Source organism: Petromyzon marinus, chromosome 60 (genome assembly GCF_048934315.1).
Source record: "Petromyzon marinus isolate PM22_M1 ecotype Great Lakes invasive population chromosome 60, UKy_Petmar_22M1.pri1.0, whole genome shotgun sequence".
NCBI classification, from domain to species: Eukaryota; Metazoa; Chordata; class Hyperoartia; order Petromyzontiformes; family Petromyzontidae; genus Petromyzon; species Petromyzon marinus.
Window position 1 is genome coordinate 3,536,887 of NC_133726.1, and position 19,058 is coordinate 3,555,944.

The 19,058-nt window shown below is 50.9% G+C and overlaps 1 protein-coding gene across 2 annotated transcripts in view; it reads right to left on the minus strand.

Moving 5' to 3' along the window:
- MYO6 (myosin VI) overlaps window positions 1–19,058 on the minus strand; it is a 132,846-nt gene that overhangs the window by 89,392 nt on the left and 24,396 nt on the right. For both annotated transcript variants that reach the window (XM_032976712.2, XM_076053266.1), the window contains exon 2: window positions 2,512–2,657. In XM_032976712.2, the coding sequence (XP_032832603.2) occupies window positions 2,512–2,628 (117 nt within the window). In that variant the 5' untranslated portion in view covers window positions 2,629–2,657. The remainder of the gene's footprint in view (window positions 1–2,511; window positions 2,658–19,058) is intronic.

Below are 19,058 nucleotides of genomic sequence, written 5' to 3' on the forward strand. Positions count from 1 at the left end.
ATTTTCATTATGAGACCTCCTTTGCCAGTAACAAGATATAGTAATAGGTTTGACCCTTTTAACTGGCACAAAAACTGACACCTTTATACAAGGCATCATGTTTGCAATAACCACAACACAAGCAGTCAAAATGCAAACAAAAGAGACAACTCTGATAATAGTATGCACTGTCCTTGAATTTGATTGGTCCACACCCGAGACACCTTTTCTTAGAGCCTAGTCTCCACTGGTGTTGGACCAGAAGACGCCAAAAGGCGAACAACTCAAAAACAGCGCACTATCAGAGAATTGAGGGCTCTGGGTGAGCATTTACATTATGAGACCTCCTTTGCCAGTAACAAGATATAGTAATAGGTTTTACCCTTTTAACTGGCACAAAAACTGACACCTTTATTCAAGGCATCATGTTTGCAATAACCAACACTGCTTGTGCGACGACGCGCAACAGAAACATCCTGGGATAAACCAGCAAATCTTCCAGAAAAAAAACCCCCACACCGTATTACAACGCTGTGTGAAAAAATCCCAGTGGGATGCAAGTCAAACAATAACAACCATAAGACACCATTGGAACCTCCTTTGCCAGTAGCAAAATATAATTGTTTTTTTTTACCCTTTTATCCGTGCGCCTTTTGGCGTCATCTGGTCCAAAAAGGCACCAGGCAGAGATGATTTCCCAAGCGAAATGCTGAGGGAGGGTGGCATTTGCGCACAGACAGCCCTACATGACATCATAACAACAGTCTGGACTACTGGACGGGTTCCGCAGGATTGGAAGGATGCCCTGGTGGTCCGCCTCTCTAAGAAGGGGGACCGCACAGACTGTAACAACTACAGGAGCATCTCACTCCTCAGTGTGCCAGGAAAGGTCCTGGCAAGGATTATTCAACATCACATTGCCATGCATGCTGAGGAGAGGCTTGCGGATCCCCAATGCGGTTTCAGGAATGGCCGGTCCTGCACAGATGCCATATTTTCTGTCCGTCTGCTACAGCAGAGGTGTAGGGAATTCCAACAAGACCAACATCTCTGCTTTATTGACCTGGTCAAGGCCAATGATACCATCAGTAGGCCTGGGCTCTGGGTTGTTCTTCGTGCTTTCGGACCCTCTGCTCACGATCATTAAGGACCTTCATGATGGTGAGCGGGCCCGGGTAAAACTACGTGGCCGGGAGTCGGAGCCATTCCCTGTTCACCTTGGGGTGCGACAGGAATGTTCTCTGGCTTCCACATTATTTAACATCTATTTCGACCACCTAGTTCATGAAGCCTTCAATAGCTGTACCAGAGGAATTTCCATCTGGTACAGATATAATGGGAGGCTGATCGATGCCCGGGTGCGGTCAAGGGATGGCTCCCTATTGCTCAACCACATTATGTATGCCGATGATCTGGTAATTGCTGCTCACACAGAGGAGTTGGAGGCGCTGCTGCTGAACCTGGAGCTTGCCACTAAGAGGTGGGGCCTTACCATCGGCCCCACCAAAACGAAGCACCTGCCTGGGAATTTTGTACCATCGGACACTCCACCCCCACAACTCCCAATTGGTGATAGGGCAGTTGTGGAGAGAGTGGAGAGTTTCCCCTACCTGGGCAGTGTGCTCATGACCGGCTCAGGTTTGACAGCAGAGGTCTCACTCCAAACCAGTAGAGGGGCATCATCTTTTCATCGGTTGCGTAACGCTGTGTGGAAGCTACCTGGTCTGTCGCTCCGCACGAAGCTTCAGGTCTTTTCGGCCACGGTCATTCCCTCCCTTCTCAGTGCTTGTGAAACGAGGACCCCCCTAGAACATCTTCGCCGGTTAGAAACATTTAGGCTGTCCTGCCTACGATCCATCCTGGGTTTAACCAGGCTGGATTGTGTGAGGAGCTCACAAATCCTTTAAAGATCTGGACAAAGTCCCATCGGTGAGCTCCTCCGGCAGTCAAGGCTGCATTGGCTGGGTCATGTAGCCCGCATGCCCAGCCACCGCATGCCTTAACAGCTTTTGTTTGGCCGGATCGAGGGGGCTAAACGGGCGCGGCACGGGCTGGAGAAGAGATGGAGTGATGTGGCACAGGAGGATCTGGAGCTAAGTGGACTTGCCGATGGCTGGTACCAGCGGTGTCAAGATCAGCCTCTGTGGAGGAGGCTCGTGAGGACGCTCCTGGGCAGCTGGAGGCAGTCGCCCTCCAACAACAACGGAAGGCGAAGGAGCGACGCTCACAACAACGAGCGGAGCGCCGGGTGGCTAAAGCACAGCAAGTTGGCACAGTAGGGGGCACAGGTGGTGCATCAGCCAGTCATCTCAGTCAGTCGACCCCGTGGCACCTGGGTCTACCCCGTGACCTCCAGCCAGCGGGCGTTTGACACTTCACGTGGCCTCAACGTGCACATAGCCTGGCACAAACGTCGTGGTGACCTCACTGCCACTTAGTGGCGAATGCCGGTTGTTGTTGTTGTTGTTGTTGAGACTGTCAACGTCCCGCGTGTGTGCATCTGTTGGGGGGGGGGGGGTGTGCATCTCTTACCTGCCCCTTGCCGGTGAGCGGCTGGATGGTGAGGGAGTCGGTGCCCATGTCCACGATGGTTCCCAGCTGGAAGCCATCGCTGGCGTGCGGCGCCCACACGGGCTTCCCATCGTCCATCACGGGCCGCCGGCCGTCGCGCTCGGCGCCTGCGGAACGAGAAGGGGGTGGGGGGGGGGAGGGGCAAAGCAGCAGAGTCGTTACGGCCTTCCCACGCCATCGCCATCCCCCCGCTCACGCTCCTGCACATGAACCGATCTCATCGCCCCAGCAGAAGTCGTCCTCTGGGACAGGAAGCCACTAGGATCTATGGGCGTGGGGGGGGGGGGTTAAGAAACCTGTGCCGTTGTTTCAACCGCAGCGCCGGGAGCTGTAATCAAAGCGGTGACCACTGGACTTCGCACGCTCAAGTAGATTAACGTAACCCCATTGCTGTGACGACTCGCGCAAACTGCGGTCAAGCTCGCAGCGGCTTTTGGCGAACCATCGAACAGAGGCGGTCACCACATCAGATGCGCTGCTTCTGGGAGCTGTGCGCTTATAAATCAATAACTAGATTGACAAACTCATTTCTGTAGAACCGTTCGTTGTTGTGTTTAGTTTGTTGTCCTTCCCCCCCCACGCACTTCTGATTAGCGCGGTTGGCTACGTACGGTGCTAAAGAAGTTCAACATCCATACACATACGTGCAGTTGTCAATCGATTATCCGGCATGCGATAATCCACCTTCCAACATTATCCGGGTAGATCCGGTGAAACCGGCAAAACCACTCCAAAGGCTTTAACCAGTCCGGTGATAGGCATCATGTGCGTGACAGTTATGTTTGATTTCAGTGTTAAATATTGTATACAGTACATTATACACTACATACAACTGAATGAAAATACTGTTTATACATCACCTCATGCAGAGTCTTCGAGATTGGAGTGGTAAGTATGGCACAGTAAATGCAGTACAGTAAAACCTTGGATTGCGAGTAACTTGGTCTGCGAGTGTTTTGCAAGACGAGCAAACATTTTAAATAAATATTAATTTGATAAACGAGTGAGGTCTTGCAATACGAGTAGTACGTGTACGCTTTGTCTTCCGAGCGTCACGTGATCACAACTGATATACGAATGCTTTGATATACGAGTGCTTTGGATTACAAACACGTTTCCAAAGTTTTACTGTATTTATTTTTGTCTATTTGCATGTTTTGTTTATGTCAATTTCACGTAGCAACACACATTTAAAACTATTTTTTTTAAAACATACAACAACACCTAAAGACCTAATGTCATGCAAGAATCTACAAGAATAAAGCTATTTTAAATAATGATGAGCAGTGATTATACGGCGTTTTTTTAAAATCCGGCGCCCGCCCCTTTGAAGCTGCCGGATAATCGACCATCGACTGCAGCTCCCCTTCCGTTTGGCTGCCACTCGGCCACCGGCCTTCACCCAACGGCGGTGATCCCGGCCCAACCCCACAATGTATCCTGCCGGCCAGGCTCGTCTCGGTCCGAGCCAACCAACGTTTCAGAGCCCCGTCTCCGATTTGGCCTCCCTCTCGCCGCCAAAAGATTCCCCGTCGCGTTGCCGACGTCGCATCGACGGAGTGCGGGCCCCCACCACCCTTTAGTTTGGAACTTCCCGCAGCCCTGTGGTCAAGAAAACGACCCGTGGGGAAATTAACGTCGCGCACAGCTGCTTCTGAAGTCATATCAATGATGATAAAATTATTATTATCTTTAAGCTCTTCTTTGGTTCTTTCGGTAAAGTCACGTAGAATGAGAATATTATTGTGTTATTTTATTTTATCAATGTATTATTTTATTCTCATTCTACGTGACTTTACCGAAAGAACCAAAGAAGATGAATCCTTGCAGTCACGAAAGCTTTAAATCGAAATCTTTAAGCTCGTTCAGGAGGGTCCTGACAAGTTTTTGTTGTTGCAGCAGTGACAGGGGCGATGTTGCCGCTCTGTGTCGTCCCGAATAAGCAATTTGCGAGTCCGCTCAAAAGTCCGATTTAAATAATGATTTTGATTTGAAGCTTTCGTGACTGCAGGAATCCATACTCTTTGGTTCTTTCGGTAAAGTCACGTAGGTAGAAAAATTAAATAAAACAAAAAATAAAATATCACGGCGTTTCTATCACAACAGCTCTACCCGCTGGTTCAGCAGTTCCACTGCTGGATTATATTTTTTCCGCCTGAGGACGACCGCTTGTGTTGCGATTGAAACGTTGTGATATATTATTTTTGGTTTTATTTCATTTTTCTACCTACGTGACTTTACCGAAAGAACCAAAGAGTATTAAATAATGATAATAATAGATATGAATAGTAATAATAGGTTGTTTTTTTCCCTTTCTGGCAGTAAAACAGGAGGTGTTAAGATGTTCAAAAACCAACGACACCTTTTGGAAGGAATCAAGTCTGCAAACACCCAAGGACCTGGAGAAAAATCCACGCGACCATGGGGGGACAGAGAGAGACAACGCAAACTGCAAATATACAACAGGCGTTGGGGTCGGGATCAAACCCACGATCTCCTGTATACCAAGTGAGGCAATTAACATCTCAACACCAAGTAAACTATAAAAACTAAAAACTATTTTTATTTTACCAGGTAAGGCCCACTGAGCTCTATAGCTATTTTTCATAAGCGATCTGGCCACAAATGATAGCCCAATTAAGTGGCTTATTCAGTGAAAATTTATCGCAGCAAAATACTCGAAACACGTGACGTTGATTCTAAAATGTCGGAGGGGAAAAACCGGAGGACCCGGAGAAAAATCAATGCAACCACGGGGAGAGAGACAGATGCAAACTCCAAATATACAACAGGCATCAGAGTCAGGATCTAACCCACAATCTCCTACATACTAGGCGAAGCAGTTAACATCTCGCCACCTCTTCTAGAGGGGGGACTTTGGCTGCAAGCGGGCGAGTGTTTGCCACGTCGCACATTCAGGGTTTATCCCAGGCAGGGCCCGTCCATAGGGGGATGCGGGACCCAGGGCATGCCAAAGTGCGTTGACCCCCCCGCGCCCGACACCTTCAAACTAAACCGGAAGTATTACATCTTACACCGTGACGTAGAAGCGCGGGGGGCACCCCCCCCCCCCCCAAAGCGCAGGGCCCGGGGCGGTCGCCCCAATTCACACCCGGGGATGTCTCCGATCCCCGGTTCCCCCCTGGCACTAAGCTGCAAACTGCTGGTGGTGTGACTCTCAGCCGAAAGAACAGAGGCAGACGAGCCCAACAGCTTCACGCACGGCGTCCGGTTTCTGTTGAACCGCAAATCAAATCTCGCGGCGTGTGTTTGGCGGCGGGCGCACTGCGGTCCATCATTTTATCGAACAAACTAGTGAAGGTGCACACAAGAGGGCATGTGTGGAAATTGACACCAGCGCAAGACACAACGCCGAGTACAACGATTGTTACCAACGTCTTACACTTTGAACCACCTGTCTACGCCACGTGTTTCAATAAACTCGACGTCCCTGGCGTGTTTGCGGTCTATTTTTTTACGCGCGTGCATCTGTGGCCGACCACCCTAGACCCGCCGCCCTCCCCCTCCCTCCTTGGCCCCCATTGATGCCTCAAACATGACTCGTCATCGTCATCATCGTCACCGTTGTCATCGCCGTCGTCATCATTCGTCGTCGTCATCATTCGTCGTAGTCATCATCATTCGTCGTAGTCATCGTCGTCGTCATCATCCTCGTTGTCATCATCATCATTGTCGTCGCCGACGTCACATTACTGCCATCGTATTGATGTGAAACATCGTCATCGTCGTCACCGTTGTCATCGCCGTCGTCATCATTTGTCGTCGTCATCATTCGTCGTCGTCATCATCATTCGTCGTAGTCATCATCGTCGTCGTCATCATGCTCGTTGTCATCATCATCATTGTCGTCGCCGTCGTCACATTACTGCCATCGTATTGTTGCGAAAAACACGTCGCCGGCGAACACAAGAATGCACCCGAGCTTATCGGAGAACACTCACAAACGCTCTGCACAAACGATCGATCGCGGTGACAATGTCTGGACGGCGGGGGGGGGGGGGGGGGTGGTGCAAGATGAATACGTGTTGAGTGGGTCACCTCTTCACGGCACGAGTGGCCGACCGTCCGGTGGGTTAGAGACAAAAGGCGCTGGGGGGCTTTAATCGAATTGAGTGGCGCTTCTCGGCCAATTAGGAGCCACTCAAGTGTAGTGTGGTGCCGCGAGAATGTGCAATGGCATTTAACCCCTTTGCCGTTTCCCGAGACATCTGCAAGCTGCAGGGTGGTGCGTGACCCCGTCGCCGAACGCGCGAGTGGCTCGCGCGTTTATTTTATTTTGGGGCGCAGCAGCACCGCCGTTGTTTTTAAAGCAGCCGTTGCTCATATTCTTGGTTCTTTCGGTAAAGTCACGTGGAAGGGAAACAATATAATAATACAAAATATATAAAACAATTAAATAATACAAAATATCAAACATTTTTGTTTTATATTTTTATTCTTTTATTGTTTCCCTTCTACGTGACTTTGCCGAAAGAACCAGGAATATGAATCCCTGCAGTCACGAAAGCTTTCAATCAAAATCTAAGTCGTTACTCACCGCGGAGAACCATAGCGGCACGACCGCCGCTACTTTATGATAGCCGGCGCCAAACTGTGCCGCAAGCTTTCCCTCGCATGGACTTGTGGGAGCCTCGGTGTACCAATAACGTCATTTTATTTTAGTTTTTGTTCTGGTTACGTTCCGATGACGTACATGTACACATACGTCATCGGAATGGGAAAGGGTTAACAACGCAGAGTTAGAAGAGTAAGCGCGGACCTGGGGGTAGGACACGTCGGCAGAAGGAATAATGAACGAAGGTCGATACCGATGGCGAAGTAAACTATAAAAACCATTAAACTATTTATATTCTACCTGTTGAGGCCCACTGAGCTGCATAGATATTTTTCAGAAGCGACCAGGCTATCACAAATGATAGCCCAACGAAGTGGCTTATTACGTGGAAATGTATGGCAGCCAAATAGTCTAAACGCGTGATGTTGATTCTAAATGTGGAGGGAAAAACCGGACCACCCAGTGGAAAATCTGCACGACCACGGGGAGAAAGAGAGGCACACAAACTCCAAATAGTGAATAGATCATGGCTGGTGGAATAATAACGATGACGACCGCGGTCATCGTTCCCACGACGATGGCGTTGATAATGAACTGAGATCGTTAAAATTATGGTGGTGGCTGTGCCGGTGGTGGTTATTACGATGGTTACGATCAGGGGTCGGCAACCATAGCAACAAGGAGGGGCATTTTATTTCATAGCCGGTAACAAGAACACCACTCGATATTTCAAGAGCCGCCGATGCACTGCGGTGTATACGAGGCACGGTGGTCCTTGACAAACAGCGTCACAAGGCAGTCCCTTAACAAGTCGTGTGCGGCCCCGGAGCCGCAGGTTACACGACCCCCTGCCCATGGTAAACTCTTCCATGGTAAACTGGACTCTGATGGTAAACTGAACTCCAATTGTAAACTACATTCCCATATCATTTGAGTTCCTTTGCCAGTACCAAAATGGCGTCATGTGGTCGAGCACCAATTGGGTCGAGGCTCAAAAGAAAGCCGTCCCTTGGTGTGGAACAATCAGTTTCAAGGACAATGCCACATATTATCATAGTGTGTTTTTTGTTTGCATTTTGACTGCAGGTATTGCGGTTAATGCAGTAACATGAATCCTTGTAAAAAGGTTTCAGTTTTGTTGTGAGAAAAAAAGGGGAAAAACCCTATTATTACATTCCCATAGTAAACTGAACTTCCATAGTAAACTGGACTGCCATGGTGAACTGGACTGCCATGGTGAACTGCATTCCCATGGTGAACTGCACATCCACGATCAGGGATCGGAAAACCAAAATAACAAGAAGAGCCTTTTTTTTCTTTCGAATTTCAAGAGCCGCACCGAAGTCCCTTAATAAAGAGCCACCCACACGCGGCCGCCCTCCTGGTCACTTTGATGATGATGGTGATGACTGACGACACAGGGCTGGCTTTGAACCGCCCCTGGCCTTAAACCGAGGAGGACCCTCATAACCTGGGACACACACACACAGGGATGGGGCAGCTCCATCAAAGCGAGACAACAAAAAGACAAAGATCCCCCGTATAGCCTTTACAGACTGTTGGGGCAAGTGCTGTTAGCGAGCACTTGCGAAGGCCGAAACGGAACACGAGGCGGTGGCAAGCACCACGCCCGACCGCCTTTGTCTCCCTAGTGGCGATGTTTACACACAGCACCACAAGGTACTGATTTGGAGGCTGAGTTGACCTAGGGGATGCCCAGGACCGGTTCAGATGATCGTCACTGGTGTTGGCCGTGAACGGGAATCGAACTCGGGATGGCGAGTTCGTAATGCAGCGCGATAACTGCTACACTACCGCTCCCTCGCACGCACACATACACGCACGCGTGCACGCTCCCACACCCCACTGTAGCTTCTATAAATACGGCCGGTGTCTCTCGCCCACGACAACATGGGTTCCGGCCACACCCCGACGACACAGGTGCAGCCACACGCCTATACAGGTGCAGCAGCCGGCGTGTGAACGCGCGCGGGAAGGAACGGAGTCAGCGCAGGAGACAAACAGGTTCGGCGTCATTCGCAGCAACTTGGGCTAGTGGTGGACGGGGCCATCGAGGTCACGCAATGGTTTTCAAAAGATGTAACGATGGGCCCTCCGATGTGGGCTGGCGTGGGGCAGGCAGGGGGAAGAGTAACAATTGAATCTTTCACCCATTTAAAAGTCAGGCCCCTTGTGCTCCTGAAAGACAGGTCCCACACGTTGTGTGGAAACATTTCTACCCCCAACGCTTTTTGTCTCCAACCCACCGGACAGTCGGCCACTCGTGCCGTGAAGAGGTCACCCACTCAACACGTATTCATCTTGCACCCCCCCCCACCGCCGTCCAGACATTGTCACCGCGATCGTTTGTGCAGAGCGCTGTCCGATGGCACCTTCGTCTATAGCAGAGCTTTCAAACTAAACTACTAAACTCCACAATGGAGGTTTATGGGTTAGATCGTGTAAATGTGTCATTAAACCCGCCACCACCCGTCAAAATCAATTAGAAAGGTGTCATAAACAAAACATGGCAATTCATTACTAGTTCAGCACACTGGTTCATTGGAGAGTAAACCCACAACATTTACCATATTTCCCACATATATCTACGAGATCTAACCCAAAAACCTCTATTATGGACAATATTGGTTGCGAAAACCTACGTGTTAAACTAACTACGAAACTATTTTTTATTTCGCCAGGGAGGGGCCGACTCAGCTATGTAGCTCTTTTTCAGAAGCGACCTGGCTATCACAAACCACAGCTCAACAATAGTGGCAAATCATCATCATGTGGAAATGTAAAGTGGCCAAATACTTTAAAAGCGTGATGTTGATTCTAATGTGGAGGGAAAACCGGAGGACCTGGAGAAAAATCCACGCGACCACGGGAAGAGAGAGACGCAAACTCCAAATACACAGCAGCAGGCGTCAGGGTCTGGATCAAACCCACGACTTCCTGTGCACCAGGCGAGGGAGTTAACATCTCATAGCCACCGTGGCGCCCTGGAGGGGTGAGGAAGAGAATTTGGCGCTGGCTGCATTTCCACTCGTCTGTGGATTTTCCTCGCGCCTCTGAGTCATTCTCTGAATTGAAATAAAAACTGCTTTTGTGTTTAGTTTGTTGTTCTTCCCCCGCACCTCCGATTAGCACGGCTGGCTACGCACGGTGCGAAGTTCAACATACACACACTCGTACGAGCGAGCAGCCTTCATCCAGCGGTGGATAGATCGGACAACTCGCTCAGACGAGTAGTGATCCACCAACCTTTGGCTTTGGAGGTGAGCGTTAGCGGGAGTGTTTATGTTATGAAGCCACTGTAAATAATCCATGAGGTTTTTGGGTTAAATCGCGTAAGCATAAATGTGTCGTTACCCGCCACCACCCGACACAGCTAATAAGTAAGGTTTGTCACATAAACAAAACCTCTATTATGGATAATATTGGTCGCAAAAGCCTACGTGTTAAACTGACGGTGCGTAATGGTCATTGGCGAGTGCTGTTTCGCATAAACACGACCAATCTCGGGGCATTAATTGCCACAAATTACGCAATTACACCTCCCCCCCCACCACCCCCTTCCACTTTGCTTCGTACCCACGCCACCACGTGCGTTAAAGCATCAGGGAAACACACGGGGGAGGGGAGGTAATGACCTGACAGTGGTAAACGCTACCACGACCATCGCCATACACGATAAGCCACTTCGTTGAGCTATTATCATTTGCATGTCTCTCTCCCCGTGGTCGTGTGGATTTTTCTGGTTTCCCCCCCCCCTACACTTACAATCAACGTCACGCACTTAGGGTATTTAGCTACTATATATTTCCACGTGATAAGCCACTTCGTTGAGCCATCATTTGTGATAGCCAGGTCGCTTCTGAAAAAATGCTATATAGCTCAGTGGGCCTTACTTGGTAAAATAAAGAAATAGTTTGAAATAGTTTAGTTATCTATTCAGGGAGCAGCAGCAATATCAGTGCAATTGTCCGTGCGATCAGCACCATTAGCCTGGCGACGCGAGTCCCGATTTCCCAGCCGGGGCTAACATCAGTGGCGAGCGATATCTGAATCAGTTACGGGGCGCGATGAAGTCACGCACGATGGCATCATGAGAGCGGGTGCACGGCGTGTGATGTCATCGCTTTGGCCGAAAAGGCTCACCTATAATATCGCTGGTTTTCAATAGCCACGTTTTGGGTAATCCTTTGATTAATTTGCACAGTTTTTTATGGATTAAGTCTCTGATACCAACACAAATTTAAAGTGATGTTTCGTTCACATTGAATCACCTTCATGAGAGTCATCATGACCCAATGATACATACAGATGGAGCTAATGTGTCAACGCTTTCAATCCTCGTTGAAAAGCGTTCATCATCATCATCATAACAAAATACAATTTCAGCTCTTTGTCAATCCACTGCTGCAAGTCAGCCTCAGTCACACGGGAGATTGTTCAACCACGCTGGTTAGTGTGGGCCCATTGATGCAAGCCTTGGCTGTGGAATCCAACTCAGGCAGCCGAGTTTACAGCGCGGTGCGCGCAAACCGCAGGTACCACCGTTCTACCTCCCGAAATGTTTTTTTTTTATCTAAAGGGACTATTATATTTTTTTATACGTTCAAGATTGTTCCCTGCCTGCAACGGCATCACGGACTTTGAACGCCGCTGTACAGGGGTCACCTTGGCACGCACGCCAACCAGAAAATTAGAAAAAAAATAAACGACGAGAAGCCAGGGAAAGTTTTGGCCAGACGTGCTAATCTCCGTGAACCCGGCCAAAATTACACGGTCCAACACTGCTAGCGATGACGCAGAGGGAAATAAACGAGTGAAATATTTTGACACGGGGCAGACCCCCGGCTGAACACAAGCGCGGAGTGCCATGCCCCCCCCCCCTCGCGCAAAGCGCAGCGCTGGGTTGTCTCCAGGTTCTCCCGTTATCTTCCCCACAACTCTCACGGACGTCATTGGCCAGTGACATTCACGATGGGCGTGTTCCTTGCACGTCCACCCCACCGGGTGACGATACGTTCACGGGGGTTGCGACGAAATAAAAAGATGCGTTGGGTCGTCGGTCGCAGACAATATTCCGGAGCTCAATAAAAGAAAACCAAAAAGAGGCAGCTTCCAAATTACACCCCGCACCCCCCCCCTCCCCCCGTAAGACGGAGCGGATGTCTCGCATAGCGCAGTTTTTGTTCGACTTAGGGGACCACCCAATGGCAGCTTTCCCTATGCAGCTCGTGGCTCGTGATGCATGCAGCACAGGAGTGTGCGTGTCTGCGGGCGTGTGTGGGTGTGAATTGGTAGGTTTACGGAAATCGCACGCAAATTCAAAACCGGCGCAGGATTGTCCCCCGTTATTATAATCACGGCCGAGAAAGTCACTTCGAGTCTCAACAGGGTTCTGCATCGGAATGTTTGGCTGGCCCAATGACATTCATTGGGAGTTGTGGGAAGAAAACGGGAGAACCCAGAGACAATCCAGCACTTGCGCTGCGTGCAAGGGGGATATAGCACTCCGGGAATGTGTTAAGCCGGGTCTGCCCATGTCAAAATATTTCAGCACCGAGCACACCACATCCAGTATGCCCTCTTGCTACGGCTGTGGTTACTCCTAAGTCGCGTACCTACTCCAATCTACCAGCGGACCTGGAAAACGCCTGGGGACAAATTAATCACTTCTAATATTCAAAGCTCCTTAGAGATAAGATTCAGGAATGTACTTTTTTTGCCCTTCCTTCCCCTGAAAGCCACTTGTGTTAAACGCCGCCTGTACACGCCACGACCGCCTTCAAATTAAACGCCATCATGTTTTACTGGTAGGAGACGTAGTGGACTGGAAGCCCAACCGAGATTAATTCACAGGAGGCAGGGGATTAATTGTGTATGTCTGTGGATGTCTGTCCACGTGTATCCGGACACCCGGTAATGTAAAAAATGCGCTCCTAGTGGGCATTACTGGTAGGAAACGTAGTGGACTGAAAGCCCAACCGGGATTAATTCACAGGAGGCAGGGGTTTAGTTGTGTATGTCTGTGGATGTCTGTCCACGTGTATCCGGACACCCGGATAAAATGGGAGGGGTGGGGCTGGGTGGAGAGGGGAGGGTGGGGAGGGGCTGGGTGGGGAGGGGAGGGTGGGGAGGGGCTGGGGAGGGTGGGGAGGGGCTGGGTGGGGAGGGTGGGGCTGGGTGGGGGGTGGGGAGGGTGGGAGGGGTGGGGCTGGGTGGGGAGGGGCTGGTCACCCCGTGGTGCCCTTATAAAACTCAACGTTTAACCTACTCACGCCGGCTTGTGCCCGCCCTCACAGTCGGGCATATTGTGTGAAATACACCACGTGGTGGTGCCGCCGTTGACCCTGGCCACTGACCGAGCAACCCAACGTTCCTACCAGCTCCTCCCTCCGCAGGAGAATGTGTTCAGCAGCCAAAGAACAAGCCTGCGCTACCGGGGCATGCCTCCACTATCTCCACCGTTAATAGCGCGCACCGCCAGCCCGCGAAATATCGCACTCGCGGGCAGAGGAGCAATTTCGAGCGTTTAAAACGTCGTGCGGTCGTTGCGATAACCGCCATAGTCCCGGGTTCTCGGCGTGAACGACGCAGGCGTGAGGACGGGAGAGGGGGGGTGCGGACGACCGAGATCGGTGTCGGCGAAGCGGCGTTAATCCGGCGCCTACTGAGTTCACGCAGCACCCCGGATGCGTGCCGGGGCCCGAGAGTCGTCTGTCAGTCAAGAAGAACATTTGGAGGAGAGCTGGTCGGGGGCCGGTCGAGGGGGTTAGAGCTCTTCCTTCCGATATTAGGAAGGCACTGGGAGGAGCAACCCGAAGACGGTCGCTTGTTGTTGCGATCGAAACGTCGTGATCTATTCTTTTTTCTACCGACGTGACTTTACCGAAAGAAGCAAAGAGTATGGATTCCTGCAGTCACGAAAGCTTCAAATCGAGATCTTAACAGCTCCTGTTTTATTGCCAGAAAGGGTAAAACCTATCCTTAATTTTCATACTTTGACTACTGGCAAAAAAAAAGGTCCCGTGATAAAATTAGCGACACACAACAATGTACGGTGGAAGGCGCCGCAAAGTCACGCCGACCGCGAGCGCCCTGCCAGGCCACGTGCGGCTCACCGCTCGCTGTGCTCCGGAGCCACCGGCCGGAGCCACCAGCCGGAGCCACCAGCTGGAGTCACCGTCCAGACGCGGACTCAGAACTGCTCCCGCAATTAATTTGTATATATGTATTTATGCGAATTGTTTGCCTTCCCTGTACTTCCCTATACTTTGCACTCCTGTTGTGTTTTTGTATTGTGTTTGTTGTTGTAACTTTCCAACCCGCCTGGTGAATTTGGATTATTTAGATTGTTTTGCTGCTATAAATTTCCATGTGATAAGCCACTTCGTTGAGCTATAATTTGTGGCCAGGTCGCTTCTTAAAAATAAGCTAATATAGCTCAGTTGGCTTCACAGAGACCCATAGACTCCCATAGACTGCGCTATGATCGAACCAGCTTCTCGAGTGCGGTGAGTTGATGGGTCTCATTAGCGATCCATAGGCTCGCACAGAGACCCATAGACTCCCATATACTGAGCTGTGATTGAACCGGCTCTGTTAAAGCTATACGGGAATCTTTATTTTAGTTTTTTTTTTGCATTACAAGAAAAGAGATATAGAAATCGGCTTGCACGTTTCGGGTAAAGGAGACGTGAAACAATTTCTCCGAATCAACGCGAATGTATGAACCGGTCATCTCCGTCACCGTGCGTCGTGGATCGTTGCCCCGCAGGATCGCAAGCGACAGCGACGGGGCGAGGCCTCCATCCAGCAGCGGAAAGACCCGCGGCCAACGGTGAACAAGATTTACGCACGGCGGCCCACTGCGTGACGAGATCGGGCAAAGCCGAGCGCTTTACAGCGAGGTGTCTGTGCTTATTGCCACGACTGGCTGCTGCTGCTGCTGCTACCGTCCAGTGTCCCCGCGGAGTCTTTAACGCCGAGTATTTACGTCGGGAACGTGTGCAGAGCATGCGATCAAAAAGTGGGGGTGCAATCGAACAAGTGTGGACGCGAGCGTCGCGCACTGTAAGGGACGCGGGTGACGACCGCGGGTGACCGTGAAGCGAGCTCTCACTCGGGTGGCGACAAATTAGTGCTACAAATTCGTAAATAAATCACGTCCACCTTTTTTTTTTCTTCTTCGAGAAAAGGAGGAATGCTGGTAAATACGGCGGTGACAAGATGTTAACTACCGCGCCTGGTATACAGGAGATCGTGCGTTCGATCCCGGACCTGACGATGCCTGTATATTTGGAGTTTGCACGTCTCTCTCTCTCTCTCCCCATGATCACGGGGATTCTTCTCCGTGTCCCCCAGTTTTTCCCTCCACATTTAGAATCATCGTCACACGTTTAAAAGTATTTGGCTGCGATAAATTCCCATGTGGATAAGCCACATCGTTGAGCTATCATTTGAGATAGCCAGTTCACTTCTGAAAAAGAGCTATACAGCTCAATGGGCCTTACCTCTTCAGTTTAGAACTGACTTTTTATTCCATGCTGGGATGGCATTGGAGCATTCACTTCCGTATGCACTGTACCGGTAAACCCAGACACATTCCACGAGGAAACCACATTTTCTAAAACCATAAGTAATTGCCTCCCAAAGTTAAACCACGCGCGTGTATTTTTCGGATGACGTTGAGATTTTGGCCGATGCTTCCCCAACTTGGTCGACTACCCAGTGAGTGACTTACTTTTTTTTACTCTTAAATAAAAAACGTAAAAGAGGCTCGACGTGCAGCCCTGCAATCGCACGCTAACGTCACTTCAGCCGGACCTTCCACTACAGCCCCCTCTCAAATAGTGCATTTTCACCTACCGGTAACCCCTTCCACGCTGACCAGACGTATTGGAAGAGATGCGAGTTACCCCCACTCAGTCCCACCACGCGCGACCTGCCCTTCACGGTTTAGATCAAAGAGGGGGTGGTGATGCGCGGGGTTTAAAGAAACCTGCGCCGTTGTTTCAACAGCCGAGCCAGGAGCTCGAATCAAATCAGGTGACCTTTGGACTTACTGTAGAGCGCTCAAGTAGATGAACATCACACCATTGCTGCACGACTCGCATCATGCAAACTCCGGCCATCCTCGCAGCAGCGGCATTCGGCTAGCATCAAACGAAGATGGTCACCGCATCGCGCGGTGCTTTCAGATGCGCCTCTGCGGCCGTCGGGAATGCTCTTCCCACCGATGGAGCTACACACGTTTAAATCTAGATTTAAAACGCATTTCTTTACAACTGCTTGTTGTTGTGTTTAGTTTGTTGTCCTTCCCCCGCACCTCCGATTGGCAAGGTTGGCTACGTACGGTGCAAAAGAAGTTCAACATACACACACTCATACGAGCGAGCAGCCTTCATCCAAAAGCAAAGGTACCCCATATAGCCTGTTTTAGGGCAAGTGCTGTTTAGCGAGTAGCACCTATGAATGCCGGCACGTACACACATTCACACTCGTACACAGTTGCCCTTTTAGATGCACTTCTGTGGCCGTCTGGAACGGTCTTCCTTCCGATATTAGAAAGCCACTGGAGCTATGCACTTTTAAACCATCTAGATTGAAAACTCATTTCTTTAGAACTGCTTTTTGTGTTTAGTTTGTTATCCCCCCTCCCGCACGTACAATTAGCACGGGCGGCTATGTACGGTGCGAAAGAAGTTCAACATACGTACACACAAACATCAAGGGATACGGTGGAGACTTTGCCAAGTCTGGACTTTATCGTAAATTTTTCCCTTGAAACTTGCTTAATCAAAATTACTCAGCGGCAATCGAATCGCCAGAAGAAACGCGATCCTGTGCACAAGCATAGGGGCACCCAATTCTCTAAACGACTAAGAAAAAATGTTGCCATGTAAGGCCCACTGAGATGTGTAGCTCTTTTTCAGAAGCGACCTGGCCACAAATGATAGCTCAACAAAGTTGATTATCATCACGTGGCAATTTACAGCAACCAAATACTCAATACGTGTGATGTTGACTCTAAATGTGGAGAGACAAACACGGGGACAGAGACATGCAAACTCCAAATTTACAGTTGTCAGGGTCGGGATTGAAGCCACGACCTCCTGCAATCCAGGCAAGGCAGTGAAAACATCTCATAGCCACCATGTGAAGGTGGGGACCTCCTGCATACCAGGCGAGGCAGGTGACATCTCATAGCCATCGTGTTGAGGTTGGGACCTCCTGCATACCAGGCGAGGCACTTAACATTTCATAGCCACCATGTTGAGGTTGGGACCTCCTGCATACCAGGCGAGGCAGTTAACATATCACAGCCACAGTGTGGAGGTTGGGACCTCCTGTATAACAGGCTCGGTAGTTCACACCTCATAGTCATCGTGTGGAGGTTGGGACCTCATGCATACCAGGCGAGGCAGTTAACGTCTCATAACGATCGTGTGGAAGTTGGGACCTCTTGCAAACCAGGCGAGGCAGTTAACATCTCATAACAATCGTGTGGAAGTTGGGACCTCTTGCAAACCAGGCGAGGCAGTTAACATCTCACGCACCGCGGTGCCCCACTTCTCGGGCGACCCCCGTCGTGCGGGCGTGACGTTAACGACACCGCGGCCAGCTCTGGTTCCGGGTCGCTTATCCCCAGCAGCAGCTCACAAGCGGCGTGAAGCGACGTGAAGCGGCATGATAGGCACGTGCGCCGGTTACCGCCAGCCCCCCAAGTAACGCGCGGTGCCCCGCCGTAGCAGCAGCACGAGCGAGAGAGCCCCTCTCTTACGGCACGGTCACGGGGACCCGCGGCACGCACTGCGGTGACAGCGGTGGCGTTGGCCGGGGAGTGGTGGGAGTCGCGGTAGTGGTGGCGCTAGTGTTGACAGCAAGTGGTGGTAGTGGTGGTGGTAATGGTGGCGGCAGTGGTGGTGATAGCGGGAGCGGTGGTGACACTGGTGGTGGTGGTGATGATGGCTGGGGTGGTAGTGGTATTCGTGGCGGTATTGGTAGCAGTATTGGTAGCAGTGTTGGTGACAGTATTGGTAGTGGTGGTATTTGTGGTGGTGGTGGTGGTACTGGTGGTGGCAGTATTGGTGGTGGTGGAGGTGTTTCTGTTGGCAGTGTTGGTAGTGGTGGCAGTGTTTGTGGTGGTGGCAGTATTGGTGACAGTATTGGTAGTGGCGGTGTTTGTGGTCATAGCGGCAGCGGCGGTGCCACCAACATCTCCCCCACACCCCCCTCACCCCCACACAGTGCGCCAGGTTACCGGTGCACGGCCGCCCGCCCAGGCGCTACCGAAACCGAAACCCAAACCGTCCGGACGACACAAAAGGGGGGGGGGGTTGGCCGCGGTGAACCCAACACTGGGGGCGTTCGGTGACGGGCACGGCTCCGGTGAGCGTGGCACCGCCGGGGTAACAATGGCGGGTGCCGCGCGGCTCAAGTGGCCGCCCGTTTTCTCCGCACGGCGCGGCCATCAATTATTTAGCGGCAAGCGGCTGCTGGCCCGTGGAAGGGGGGCCAGCGGGGGGGGGGCCGGCGGGGCCCAAGAGGGCCCGCGGGAGGAGGTGGGGCGGGAAAACTTCCGAGCCGGCACCCAACCAAGATGCTGGGATTCGAGATTTTGGCGCTGGGAATCGAATCGATCGCTCTCGAAAGAATGCACATAAACAAAAAAAACTACAAACTAATTGTTATTTTGCCAGGCAAGGCCACACTTAGCTGCTATATACGCAGGAGCTCTTTTTTCAGAAGCGACCTGCTATCACAAATGATAGCTCAACGGAGTGGCTTATCGTCATCGTCTTCGTGAGGAAATTTACAGCGGCCGAATACTCTAAACGCGTGACGTTGATTCTAAATGTAGAAGGGAAAGACCGGAGGACCCGGAGAAAAATCCACGCGACCACAGGAAGAGAGA